This window comes from Propithecus coquereli, unplaced genomic scaffold (genome assembly GCF_000956105.1).
Source record: "Propithecus coquereli isolate 6110/MARCELLA unplaced genomic scaffold, Pcoq_1.0 Scaffold140, whole genome shotgun sequence".
NCBI classification, from domain to species: Eukaryota; Metazoa; Chordata; class Mammalia; order Primates; family Indriidae; genus Propithecus; species Propithecus coquereli.
This window is the reverse complement of record NW_012138303.1, coordinates 3,676,348-3,689,532: the sequence shown is the minus strand read 5'-3', so window position 1 is coordinate 3,689,532 and position 13,185 is coordinate 3,676,348. Positions and strand designations below refer to the sequence as shown.

General features: G+C 52.4%; 2 protein-coding genes across 4 annotated transcripts in view; one reads left to right on the top strand and one right to left on the bottom strand.

The window, feature by feature from the left end:
* LOC105806455 (uncharacterized protein C1orf226-like) overlaps positions 1-12,066 on the top strand; it is a 285,411-nt gene extending 273,345 nt beyond the window's left edge. For all 3 annotated transcript variants that reach the window (XM_012639579.1, XM_012639581.1, XM_012639582.1), the window contains 2 exons: positions 7,481-7,808; positions 8,712-12,066. In XM_012639579.1, coding sequence (XP_012495033.1) covers positions 7,481-7,808; positions 8,712-9,210 — 827 coding nt within the window. In that variant the 3' untranslated portion in view covers positions 9,211-12,066. The remainder of the gene's footprint in view (positions 1-7,480; positions 7,809-8,711) is intronic.
* Positions 26-3,033, bottom strand: LOC105806456 (chromosome unknown open reading frame, human C1orf111). The gene is made up of 3 exons (XM_012639583.1): positions 2,618-3,033; positions 1,313-1,426; positions 26-636 (listed from the first exon to the last, which is right to left on the bottom strand). The coding sequence occupies exons 1-3, from the start codon at positions 2,814-2,816 to the stop codon at positions 110-112; spliced, it is 840 nt and encodes a 279-aa protein (XP_012495037.1). The 5' UTR covers positions 2,817-3,033; the 3' UTR covers positions 26-109.
* Positions 12,067-13,185: the final 1,119 nt, after the last annotated feature.

The following is a 13,185-nucleotide window of genomic DNA, read 5'->3' as shown; positions in this document are numbered from 1 at the left end:
GCAGGGTGACCTCAGACCGGACAGGAGGCTGTGACTAACTTCGATTTATTGGCATCTCTCTAGAGACATACGTAGGTTTCGCCCCTGTTTACCTGAGGTGTGAGCAGGACTACTTGCAGGCCTGGCAGCTGCCTGAGGAGAGCCTGTCCCCGGGCCAGGCCTTCTGCTCCCGGGCCCAGAGGGTTTTGAGCTTGCGGTAGTACACCTTGCAGCTGAAGCCCTCCTTGAAGCCCCCCTCGATGTGGCTCTTGAGGGAGTGCAGGGTGGGGTACATGCGGCAGCAGGCCGCGCACTTGTAGCCGGTCTGCTGTGCCAGGTGCCACTTGGAGGCCGCTATGATGTCCTGGGATGTGATGTAGTCTGTGGAGTCCAGGCTGTGCCGGGATTTCTTGGTGGCTTCTCGGGGGCAAGTGTTCTCTGGGGAGGAAGAGGACGAGCAGATGCTCTCAGCCATGTCCTCGGGAAGGCAGTTGTCCCCCCTGCCCTCGTCCCGCTGCACCTCTGGGAAGCTGTAGGCCTCCAGGTGGCGCTCTCTGTCTGCGCACACGAAGTAGCTGTAGGGGGAGAACCAGGGCCTGTAGATGGTGCAGTTCCGCCGCAGCTGCTCCCCGCTCTGGGCGTCCCCCAAGGTGCAGTCTGCAAAGGAAAGCGCTGGGTCTGAGCCTCTGGCCGTGCCAGAGATCAGTGGGCTTGCGCTGGCTGGAGGCGGTGGGCAGACACAGAAGGGCAAGAAGGCAAGCACCGGGCACGGCCTTGGTTCCCTCCACCCCACCGTGACTGTGGTTCTGGGAGCCGTGGAAGATGGGCTGGGGCGAGCCGCGAGGGCATTCATTCCTGCTGCTTTCGTTTTCTGTTGGTGCAAATGGCCATCGGATCTCTGGGCAGGAGAGGCCGCTTTCTGTCACTAAGCCTTGATATTTGTCAGGTCCTTCCCTCCCTGGAGACACCCTGTCCTCTGAGGATAGACACGGACAGGTGGCCCAGTGGACAGCCAGACCACTGGCCGCCTCCAGTCCCTCTTTCACCAGTGAGGCTATGACCATTATTTCAGCCTCGCTACACATCTTGATCCCTTCATAGCCCCCTCAGACAGAAACTGCTCTAGTAACCAGCTTGAGAACAGGACAGGAGAGGAGCGGCAAGAGCCCACGCAGGCCTGCGGGTCTCTACTGAAGGAAGAAGGCCCAGGTAGGAGGTGCAGGTGAAACGGCAGCATGTGCTGATCCAGCTCGCGGACACCCTTCCCCTAGGGGAGCAGCCCCTGTCCATCAGCCTCTCACATGTCCCCGCCCAGAGTTGGAAAAGGCCTCACCTGGTGCGAGCGCTGTGTTGTGCACCCTGTGCCGGAGAGCGCTGCTTTGGTACTGGGGTGGCAGGGCCTGAGCTGGGCTGGATGCCTCAGTGGGTAGCGCTGTCTTTGCAATGTCTGGGTTACAGAAGAAACACTCTGGTAAGCTGAGCAAGGTTGGGAGTCCTCTGCTTGGGACTCCCCATGACATACCTAGAAGCTCAACCTCTGCACTTCAAGGCATCTCAAAGCTGAAGCAAAACAGTGACCTCTTGAACCCCGCTAGGCAGACACCCTAGGGAATTCCAAATGGGGTGGTGTCCTTTAGGCTTATGCAAGATCCCCTGGAAAGGGGGATTTAAGACACAGTCCAGATGACACCTCTCTGCCTGGCCTGCCCCTCGTCTGGCCCTCCTGCATCTTGTCACATCTATGACTTCACTCTGCATTGCAGGCCTCTGGGTGCTCTGGGACCCAGGTCGCAGGGAGGGAGCTCTGGTCACGGGGTGCACAGCAATGCCACATGGCCCCCTCGAGGATGAGAAGCCTGATCCTCTAGTTGAAAACATCTCCCACCCACCGTCAGAGAGGGTTCAAATGGGCCCTTGCTGCATGGCACTGTTAGCAGCTGGAGTAGCTGCTCACACCGGGATAAAAAGTTGACCTGCCTCAAATCCCAGAGTAGTAGCTGTGCTCCGTTTGGGGCACAGATTTATAAATGTCATGTGTATAGGTGAGTGGGTGTTTAGGAGAATTACTCCCGAGAACAGCACTTCTGAAATTTTAATGTGTGTATGAGTCCCCCGGGGATCTCGTTAGAAATACAGATTCTGATTCAGTGGGTCTAGAGTGGGGGCCTGAGAGTCTACATTTTTAACAAGCTGGCTGGTGGCGCAGGTCTGAGGATGGTGCTTAGAATAGCAAGTCCTCAGAGTGTCCACCTTTATTCCGTGATGTGCTCGTCAGTTACCCTCATGCTGAGACTCCTCCTGATGGTTTGCTAAGTCTAACTCTTCTCCAGCTTGTCAAAACAGAGCTAAAACTAATACCTTCTCTTTATGTAGACAGACCACCACCTTGAGATTTCACGCAGACTCTAGGGAGAAAAAACTTGACAGCACATGTTCCCCCCATTCTTCCTTTGCCAGAACTAACAGCAGGAATTATTTACCACGAATGCAGCATTTTGAAAATTTATTTTCTCCCCATGTTTAATTTGACTTTCTCCCTAAATTGTGGTCCTGTAACCTGATCTGGTAGAATACTCAATTAAAATATTTTTTTTTTTAAAAACTGTATCTTTGTGGCCCTAGTGGCACCAGAGTTTACCTGGCAAGCTGGTGGCACGTGAGGACAGAATGTCAGGAAAAGTGCTCAGGGCAGAGGAGGAGATTCGAGGTCCAGAGATGCTGAGGAGTGAGAAGTTCTCCATCTTCTGACCACTGCAGGACATGGAGATCGCACACCTGCCCCCAGGAGGCCGGCTGGGTTGTCCAGACGATATAAACATTCTGAGCGCAGTTGACATCACAAGGTCACATGATTCCACTCCCCAGCTAGGTTACCCCTCGGAAAGACTGATGGAGTCTGTCGCAAGCAAGATTAAAAATTTGAAAGATTTTTTTTTTGCCCTGTCACTCCTCCGTGGCCTGCCCTGACTGAGAGTACCCAGAGAGAAGGAACTGTATAGCAGAGAGATGATAGTGACGCTGTCTGTTTGTCCTCTTTTTGTTTTTCTGTGTTGACACTGCTGTACCTTTCCCCCCAGTTCTGGAAACCTCTGTCCTTTCTGACCACCTTCCTTCTTTACCTGCCTGACCTCTGCCATAGAATATTTTTGTCATTTTAGTTTCTGTTTTGGGGGTTTTACATTTTCTTTGGAAATAACTTCAAATGTATGAAAGTTACAGAGATCAAATCAATACAAAGAACATCCATATACCTGTATCCAGGTTTTTCTATTAATCTTTTACCCCATTGCTTCATCAATTCCTTCTCTCTGTCCCTCCCTTCCCCCCACCCCGTATAGGTGTGTGTATATTTAATTTTTCTTTGAACTATTTGAAGGTAAGTTAAAAATATTATATCCTTTTACAGCAAAATACTTCAGTATGCATTTCCTGAGAATGGGGACCAGATATTCTTTTGAGTGGTTGGTGCTTTTTCCAGCGAGTGGCTGAAATACACAGGCGTGGCTCACTCGATACCATTCTGCTCATTGTGAATCCGTGTGCTGGGGGGACTCTGGCCTCCTGAGAGGCAACGTTGCCCCTTCTCTCTGCTCTGCTTCTGTTGCGTAAGAGCCTCGCGCACTAGTGGGATGTGGAATAAGGGTGACACTTTGAAGATAAGCTGAAGGTTCCCCTTTTTAGATCATCACCACGTGTCAACTAGAAACAGAGCTTTAGATCTAAACAGTGGATGCATTTATGCTACGTGGGGAGATGTGGCCCACTCCAGAAATAACGATGAGATCCTTTTGCTGGAGCACGTAGGAGCAGGGTGCGAGTCTCGTCTGCATGTGGAGCCTGGAGTTGTCTTCGCTGCCTGTCTTTACTCACGATACTTAAACCCTGGAAGGGCAGGGGGAAAATGTGATTTCTGTTGTTCCTCCCTCATGGCCTGGTTCGGAATGTTAGAATGTGTTGGGATATAAATTGAAGCCACGTATTTAGGTAACTTTGAAGGTGTTGGCAGTTTCAGTTGGGCCATGATGGTGTAGAGACAGATCGTGGGGTCTAGGGTTCAGCATCCACGACTTCTGACCCCCTGCCCCACCGGCTACCTGTGTGATGTTGGGAAAACCTCTTTGCCGCCATGTTGTTAATTGAGACTCTAAGTTGGAGTGGATGAACATCTTCCTGGCTAAAATCTAGCGATTTACATATGGAAAGCAGCATCCACGTGAGTGCTGCACACGGGACAGAGGGCTTGGAATTTCATTCTGTGTTGGCCCATCACATGTCTCCCACTGCCAGCGGGGAACTTCAGATACGCTTAACGTGAAGAGGGTGCAAAATATTAGGGGGAAGTATGGGAGGCTGAATCTCTCAGCGCCTGTTTGTAGAGTTTTTAAAATATGACCCTGTTTTGGTTTAGTTAATAAAAAGTGTATGGGAACCTGGTCATTCCAGGGTTTGTAATTATCCTAGTTGCAGGGCCTCTGTCTTGCATGCTGTATCCTCCCTGGATATGTTGTTGCTGGTGGCCCAGGCAGGAGGTGACAGTCTCAAAGTGATTGGTCACTGCGTAAAATATGTCTTTCTCTTGTTTGTTTCCCACCTGCTTTCTGAGCCCCTTTCTCGGACAGGTAAGATATCTTCTTTCTTGTGGATGACTTACGTCCCCAGGTGTCTTCCTCTGCTTGGGGTTGTGCATGTTGTGGGGTGCTGTTGGGAGGGCCACCCAGCTGGGGTCCAGTCATCTTTCTCTCCTCCATCGCCATTATTTTCTGAACCACCAAGCCTCTAGTCCTGAGGCAGAAAGGACAGAGTGTGGAGGTCATTAGAGCCACTGGCAGGAAAGGGACTCATTGCGTATCCTTCAGATGCAGGGATGAAGACAGCCCCAGGCAGAGTCCCACTTTGATGAGAAGGGCAGTTTCTCCTGGCATGACCTCAAAAAGCCCTGCAAAACACTCCTGTAGAGGGATTTTTTGAGTGGTTTTTGTAAATGGGAAAAGATTTATGAGCAGTTTCTCTACAATGTCAGCCTCATCATGTAGTCAATTTTTAAGAATTCATATAAAATCCAAATTCAATTAAGCTAACTTATTAAACGCCTACTGTTGTGTAAGACCCAAAGCTAGGCATTGCTGAAGATAAAAAGCACTTTAGATGCTATGACTCCCTCAAGGAGCTTACTGTTTTGTTGTAGAGACAGAAAGATTTAGACAATTGCAGAGAGAGTGTATGATAGACTAGATTACTTAAGAATTCAGTGTATTTTATAGACTATGACATTATGAAGGGGAGAGGGGAAGAGGTACAGGAAATCCAACATGCTGCATAATCCAAAGTTATTATAAAGAGTGTGTTTTTAAAGTAATGATAGGGGCTCATAATTTACAGATCACCTTGACGGGTGTTTTTGGTGCTTACGCTTTTAAAAATGAGTGTGTCTGCTCTGAAGATTCACTTTAGACCAATAAGGAAACCACCACGGGAGGTGCTGGGGGATTTGCCTTCCCCAGGTAGTTTACATGGTTTCATAGTGGCCCATGTACTTTCTGATTTAGGGGAAGACAGTTAAATGGTTTAGTTTCCAAATCTTTTTTGCTAGTTTGCTGATTACTTGATTAAAGAAAAGAAGAAGGATGTGGGACACAGTAGGCAAATCGTGCCAAAGTGGACAACATGGCAAGATACACTCTTAGGACAATCGTCGGGTTGACGACCGTGCTTGCTGCAGGGCAGCTGGGAGCCCTTGCTAGTGTGGTGGGCCAGCCAGCTTGGGCCCTGTATCCCAGGGATGCTGTGCCATGTCCCCTGGCATGTCCCCCGGCTCACAGTGGTGCTTTCATCTGCATGTGGATTAGGGGCAGTTACAGAGGTGAAGACTGTGGGCCTCCTCCACAGAGAGTGATCTCCACTTTTCCCATGACCTCACCCTGCCACTCAAAGGCCCACTGAATGTGGCTTACCTGTGTGGATTTCCTGTGGTTTTTTACCATGTGGCTTACCTAGGTAGTTGACCCAGAGCAGGTAGCACTGCTGAAATCACAAGACAATGGTCCCTTGTCCTGGGACACAGCAGCACAGGGCAGAAAGAACTGCTTTATGCAGAAATTCAACAGAAGAAAAAGTATGTCCTAACCTAATTTACTCTTAGGAAGGGCTTAGCGAGAACAGACATTTAGCAGAGGTGTTGACAAGGAAAGGATCCTAGTGACCAAATGTCTCCTCTCCCTCTGCAGACTGACAGAACATCAGGGGTAGTTGGTATAGACAGAAACCTCAGGCCTGTTTCTAAGGCCCCCGAGTGGGTCTGGCTGCCTGATTACTAAGCTGGATTTCCAGGTAGGGAGAAGATGCCTGGGTGAGAGTATGTGACTGGCATGGCTCAGAGCCTGGAGCTCCAGCCTTTTCAACAATAAGCCTTGAAGCTACCATCTTGGCCTCTACAATTCTCCATCTGCAAAATGGGTTTTTGCTATTCAAGGTGTTTATTGAGCACCTACTATGTACCAGACCCAGACTAGGTACTGAAGATACAAAGACGAATGAAGCATGGCCTCTGCCTTGCAAATCTTTACAATCCAATGGGTCTTACCCAGCTCTTTGAGTTAATTGTTCAAGCCCAAGAAGATCCCTGAGAGAAGGACCAGGTACCAGGCATAGTGAGGCAGCTGTTCCATGATCCATGGCAGGGCGAAGTAGTTGAAAGAACCCTGAGCTTTGAGTTAGAAGACCTGAGTTCTAGTTTCAGCTCCACCAGTAATTAACGGTGTGACCTCAGACATGGCAGTTCATTATGTTGAGTCCCCTTCTTCATCTGTAAGTAGGTACCTTATCATGCTTCACCTCCCGGTGTTATCATGAAGATTAAGTGCGCTGGTGTTTGTCAAGATCCTCGTGCTTTGCTGGCACCTAGTACCTTGGTGGGAGCTGGTTCTGAGACATCACTCAGTGTCTCTGCACGCGAGCTGGCCGCTCTCCCAAGTTCCACCTCAGTACACACGAGGAACTGTTGGCCCATTTTCCATGGGAAAAATGTGATTTCTGTGGGGCACTTCCAACACCAAGCTGCATGCTTGCCGTCCTTCCACCAGCTCCTGTCCTACTGCCTGAGTCAGAGCTCAGCATGTGCTCACAGCAGTGTAAAAATGTCATGTTTCATTGCTTCATCCTCATTCCTTCTTTACCTCCAAGGGCCTGGTGACCCCAGGGTACAGGGGTCAAGACACGAGTCAAGGAGGCAGGTATAAAGAAATAATTTCGCTTTTTTATAGCTGGGGTTAGTCACTCATTAAGTTGAGTGGGGCAGAACTAGAATTTCTGGTTCTATATCTCATCCAAAAAAACTGTACTGGAAAGTTCAAGAGTATCTTTGCTGGCTCTTTCTTGAATATTTCCAAAGCCTTATGAAGTTGAGAGTTTTGGGTATGGTGTAAGGAAAAGAAGAGCTGGAAATTGTGGTCAGAGGTCTTGCTCCCCTCTGATCCATTTCTCTCTCTTCCCTCTCTGTCTGTAGTCGACCACAGCATGTTTGAGAACTTGAACGCGGCCCTCACTCCGAAGCTCCAGGCCAGCCGCTCCTTCCCCCACTTGTCCAGGCCTGCGGCCCCCGGGCCTGCCGCCGTGGGCTCCGTGGAGCCTGGTGGCCCCGGACTCTGGGTGGGCAGCAGCCAGCACCTCAAGAACTTGGGCAAAGCCATGGGGGCCAAAGTTAACGACTTCCTGCGGAGAAAGGAGCCCTTGAGCCTAGGCAGCGTGGGTGTGACGGAGATCAACAAGACCGCAGGGGCCCAGCTGGCCAGTGGGGTGGACATGGCCTCAGGGGCCTGGCTGGAGGACGAGAGGTGAGTCCCCCCACCTCCGACATCCCCCCAGCTCTGTGGACCTTCTGGAATAGGTACAGGGACAAACTGCAGTGTCTCCTGGGGACAACAGCCCTGAGGAAGGGATGAGAGATTGTCCTGTGGAGAAGAGCTGAAGGATGGGGCCACGTTTGTGTGCACTGGCTTCACCTCCCACAACCATGGCTGAAGTTTGTTGAGCAGCCACGACATCCTTAGCACAGTGCTACATAGCTGAGTTGCATCATTTTATCTAACCCTCACGGGACCCCTGGGAGGTAGATTGTATTTCAGTTTTATGGATAAGTCAAGTTCAAAGAGGTAAAGTGAGTAGCTTAAGGTCGCAAAGTTAGTACTTGGCAGAGCTGGGTTCGAACCCAAGTATTGCCCAGAAGCTCCCTAGGTGGATTCCGATGCCCGACCACAACTGAGAACCTCTGCCCTAGGCTGTCGGTGGTGGAGAAGCCTGCACCTGCCAGAGCCCACCACAGACAGGGTGGGAGAAGCCTGCCATGGCAGCCCTCCTACTCTTCCACCTTGTGTCAACGGGTCCTTTCCAGGCCTTGTTTTAAACACCCGTGCGTCTGAGGCAGTGACGTCTTTTACAGGGCTTATAGCTTGGGCTCTGATATGACACGCTTCCCCAGTGGTCTTTATCCTGTCTCCAGAGGCAACCCTTTGTGCTGCTCTGAACATTGAGTGTGGATGGAACAGGCTAAAAGCCAGTTGTCCTGCTGAAGTTGCTAACTAAGACCCACATGCTAGAGCAAGAACGAGAACCTAGCGGGTAGAGCGCCCCTAGGTGGGTGAGTTGGAAGTGCAGCTGGAGTTAGAGGAGTGAGGGTGCAGCATGGACAGGTGCGTCACTGTCCTTAAAGCACATGTTTATTGTCATCAACCTTCCAGGTCAGTCCTGCAAGAAGCGTTCCCTCGGCTGGATCCTCCACCTCCCATAACCAGAAAGCGAACCCCTCGGGCTCTGAAGACCACCCAGGACATGCTGATTTCATCGCAGCCTGTCCTAAGCAGTCTGGACTGCGGGACAGAGCTGTCACCTGGGCAGCCCCAGGACTCCCCTCCCACTGCCAAGCCCATCCCAGCAGACGCTGCACAGCCAGAGGCCACCATGGAGATGGGAGAGAGGGGCGAGGCTCTGCCCAATGGAGAAGTGTCCCTGTCAGTACCTGACCTGATCCACAAGGACGGCCAGGATGAAGCCAAGCTGAAGATGACTGAGCACAGAAGGGCCTCCTCCCCTGGCCTCATCGAGAGGAATGGCCTCAAACTCAGCTTGAGCCCCATCAACCTGGCCGAGTCCTGGGAGGACGGCCGCCCCCCTCCTCAGGCACGGACCTCCAGCCCTGACAATGAGGGCCCTCACCCAGACCTGCTGTCCTTTGAGTAGAGCTCTCCTCTTCCCTGCCGAGGTCCACCCCACTCTTCCCTCTGCTTTCTCCTCTCCTGTGCACGCCCGCCCTCACCCCAAGTCCGCCATGCCCTTTGTCTTCGTTGTACAAGGCACCAGCAGCGAGCCAGTCCTCCCGCGTGGGATTTTTGCAGGGCTGGAAGTCCACGAGTAGTCCTATTCAGAGAGTCCATCTGCAGAATGGCCAAGGACTCGGTGCCAACCCTGAGCCTGATTTTCTGTCGGCTTTTCTCGGTGTTGGCTGCGGCCCTAGGACATTGGAGCACTTCCACTCCCGTGCTTGTCCCAGCTTCCCCCTGGGTTGCAGGGCCACCAGCCCAGGATGACGGGGCTTGTGGGAATCCTCTGTGCTTGTCTCCCGTATGCTGGCTACTCCCCTACTCCTCCCGCCACCACCCTCCATGCCCGGTTCCTTCCCTGTCTTCCTTGATGGGCCCAGAGGCCCCTGCCTCGGGGAACAAGGCTGGACGAGGAATGATGGGTTTGGCTTAATGATGGGCCCTGGCCTGGAAAGCCACACACCCTGACCGCAGCCTGGCCCTGGCCTCTCCTGGTCCCAAGGCAGCTCTGGCCCCTGGTCGCCATCTTTCCTCTGCCCTGGATGGGGGCCCAACAAGATGCTTCCCAGGCCTGGGATCTTGAGAGTTCACCCCAGGTTTTGACCCTGTCGCTTAGGGTTCCCGAGGTTTCCCCCCATCTGGTCAGATGCAGGATACAAAATGAAATCCCTCTGCCTGTCTGAGAGTCGCCCCTGGGGAAATGACATGACCGCTGCGCTTGGGCTCCCTGCACGGAAGGAAAGATCAGGCTTCCCTCGCTGTGTGTGTGGAAGACAGGGCCAGCCAGGCTCTGCGGAGGCAGCGGGGCATATTCTGATCTTGCTTTGTGGGGAGGCCCAGGAACTTGGGGGTGGTGCTGACATTCAGGGATGGTGCTTAGAAAACCCGGAGCAGAGCAGTGGAGAAGGGTGTGAAGACGGGACAGAGAAGAGCAGTCACTGGGGATTGGAGCAGCTTTTTGGGGCCACCCTGCAGCCAAAGCGATGCAGTTCCAGGGCGTGGGCACTGTAAGTGTGCGAGCCGAGTGACGCAGGTGAGAGGCAGGAATGTGACGGGAGCTGTGGAGGTTATGTAGATTTAATTAGGTAGAAGGGCTTTGTGCTTGTGCTGAAGTTGCCTGGGCCTCCTGCAGCCCCAGGCTTCCCTGGAGCAGGCTGTGCAGCGGTCCTGTTCCTGTGGTTCTTGCAGTTCCTGTGGCCTCCCCTTTTCTGTTCATTGTTTGGCTTCCCACCCATGAACTCTGAGACATCCAGGGCTCACTTCCCAGTTCATCTCATCACCAGGTCCCCACCTCCCTCCTCACTACCTCTGCTGTATAGAATGTCCACGCTAACTCCTAAGAACTGGGAGCCTCAGGGGTCCCCTAGGATATGGCACCTTCCTGCATTCTTGCTTCCGCAGCTGTGCAGCCTTGCCACAGCCCTCCCATGTGCTGCCCTTCTGCCCTGTCTTCCAGTGCCCCAGAAAGCGAGCCTTTACCACACGTGCACCACAAAGCCGAGTCTCCCCTCCCTCCCACCTGCAGGCCCTGGTGGAGTGGGCAGGGCTATTATGCATAGATCCTGCCTTACCCCCAGGATGTGGTATGTGACTCTGATGTCAGAGAATTGGTCTTGGGACTAGCATTTGGGGTCCTGTGAGTTTTCCCAGAATGGTTGAGGTATCACACACAGTGCACAGAGCTGGGCATGAGGGTAGAGCCTCCAAACACACATCCTGGGAACAAGCCCAGTTTCATGTGAGCTTTCCATACCAGAAACAAGGCTTGTTCTTCGGACAGGAACTTTAACAGGCACCTGTGGGGCTGCTCCTCCCCCAGAGACCAGAGTGGCTCTGGCCAGGTGATATGGTAGCTATAGGTACAGATGTTGCAGGTCCAGGCTTGCTTGAGTACCTTGTCTCCACTCTACAGCCAGGCTGCTGCTAAAGGGTGGGTCCTCAGACCCGGGATAAGCAAAGGGATCCCAGCAGGTAGTCCCAGGACCATTGCCCAGTGAGCCCAGAGTTCTTCAGACTTGTGTCTGATGCCGAGTAAGGTGTCATGGGACCCCGCTCCAATTGCTGGTTGCCTACAACCCAGCCATCCTCCTGCTGCAGGGGCTGATGCTGCTACCTCTGGAGGCTCTCTGAGACTGACATCTGGTCTCAGATGCTGCAGATATTGCCTGGTGCTAGGGGCTAAGTGCTTCCCAAAGCCCAGCAGGAACGGGTACTACTACTCCTGCTGAGGGCCTTGGCTCAGACAACTCCTCCATCTAAAGCCCACCTGGTCTCCATGTCCATCTCAACAGTCTGACCTTCCTGTGGTTGCAGCATGGCAGCCGCACCCCCACAAATCCCTCCTAGTGAGTCCAGCTTCTCTGGGAACTTGGCCTGCACGTAGCCCAGTCCCTGAGAGGACAGGGTAACAAGGAGTGAAGGACCTATCTTCTGTGTTCACATAAGGAAGTTGGGACCACAGGGTCTTTTGTGTCTCCGTTAATCCCCAACCCCACCATAACCCTCCATTCAGCACATAGTTTTATCCTTATAAATTACAAGATGAGCTTCCAGAACCTGGCAGAAGGATGGTGTATCCCCTCGCATAGAAGGAAATGCATCTGTGGATGTTACGTATGTGGATGATATGGAAGACACCCACGTATGTAACCCGTCAACCTTTAAAGAACAAGAAAGTTGGCCCTAGTCTGGAGGAGGAGGAAGATTACAGATCTATCCTGAGGATTATCTAGAGAGAGAATATTTATATTTTTAGTAATTTTCTGGTAGAAGGAAATGGCACAATAAAATGGTTTGGTTTGCTGGTTTGGTTTTTTCCCTTCTAACTGATGGGGAGTCGTTGGTTTCCTCAAGGCAGTTGTCGGGTGGAGGCCATCGTTGGCTTTAGCTTTGTGAGCTTGGAAATGTGAGGAGAGAGGGAGGTAGACATGTGAGGGCGATGGCACTACTGGAACCTCCACCCTAAGACCTTTGGTGGGGAATACGCTTTCTCAGGATGTGGCGCCGTCACTCCCCTGACTGGCCACTGTGAGAGTGTCCTTCTGCCAGCCCGGCCTATTGCTGTTTCGGGGACATCCACATCCCGCGCAGAGGTAAGACCCTCAGGAGAAGGCTGGCGGGGGGGGATGTGAATGACCATCAGATCACCCTCTAGGCCACTGACTCTTAACCCGGGTCTGTAGCCCTCTTCCACCAGGAAAGGGGTGGAGCTTTGTGCTCGTGTGTGTTCGTCCGCAGAGGGGCCAGAGCTTCTGTCACATTCTCAAAGTGAGTCATCATCAATCAATGTCAGCAAAATACCCAGAGCTGCTGACTTAGGCACCTCCCAGGGCTGGGACAGCCTTGGTGCTCACATACTGAGAGGATGTGGCCTGGAGCCCCCTTGCCCTGTCGGTGCCCCCAGGCTAGTGTGAGACCAAGGACCCAGAGGACTCAACAGAGTGAGGATCAGCCAGGCCTTTAACCTTCTTAAAAGGAAGAAAGTGGAGAAGAAACGGGAGGGGCAAAGGAGCGTTCGGTCTCTTCCTGGAAGCCACACACTTTTCCATAGTGGTGAAGAGGGGCCTTTCTGCCCAGCCCTCTTGTCTGCAGCCCTGGCTATGCCAGGGATTGGGTTCCACAGCTCCACGTCAGAAGCGTCCCAGGCGTGAGGCTAGGTCCCCAGCCTTTTCTGCACCAGACTCCACTCCCACACTTTATTTCTCAGAGGAGGGATAAGAAGAGAACTGGGCTGTGGAAGGCAGCTCGCTTTCTCTGCAAATGGGGTGCAGCATTATTGTTCAGGAAAGGCAGGAGAAACCAATCCAACATTCTGTGCATGGGAAAAGGCATTGAAAATACAGTGGCAACCTTTAAGCTCCAGTGACTCTTCTTCCGGCGACCTCTCCCATTGGAT

Excerpts from the sequence above, each read along its gene's own strand:
- LOC105806456 (XM_012639583.1), bottom strand. The coding sequence starts at position 2,816 with ATGTCAACTGCGCTCAGAATGTTTATATCGTCTGGACAACCCAGCCGG. Across the intron at positions 1,427-2,617 it reads ACGTGCCACCAGCTTGCCAG|ACATTGCAAAGACAGCGCTA; the intron begins GTAAACTCTGGT and ends TCTGTAACCCAG. Across the intron at positions 637-1,312 it reads CAACACAGCGCTCGCACCAG|ACTGCACCTTGGGGGACGCC; the intron begins GTGAGGCCTTTT and ends TTTCCTTTGCAG.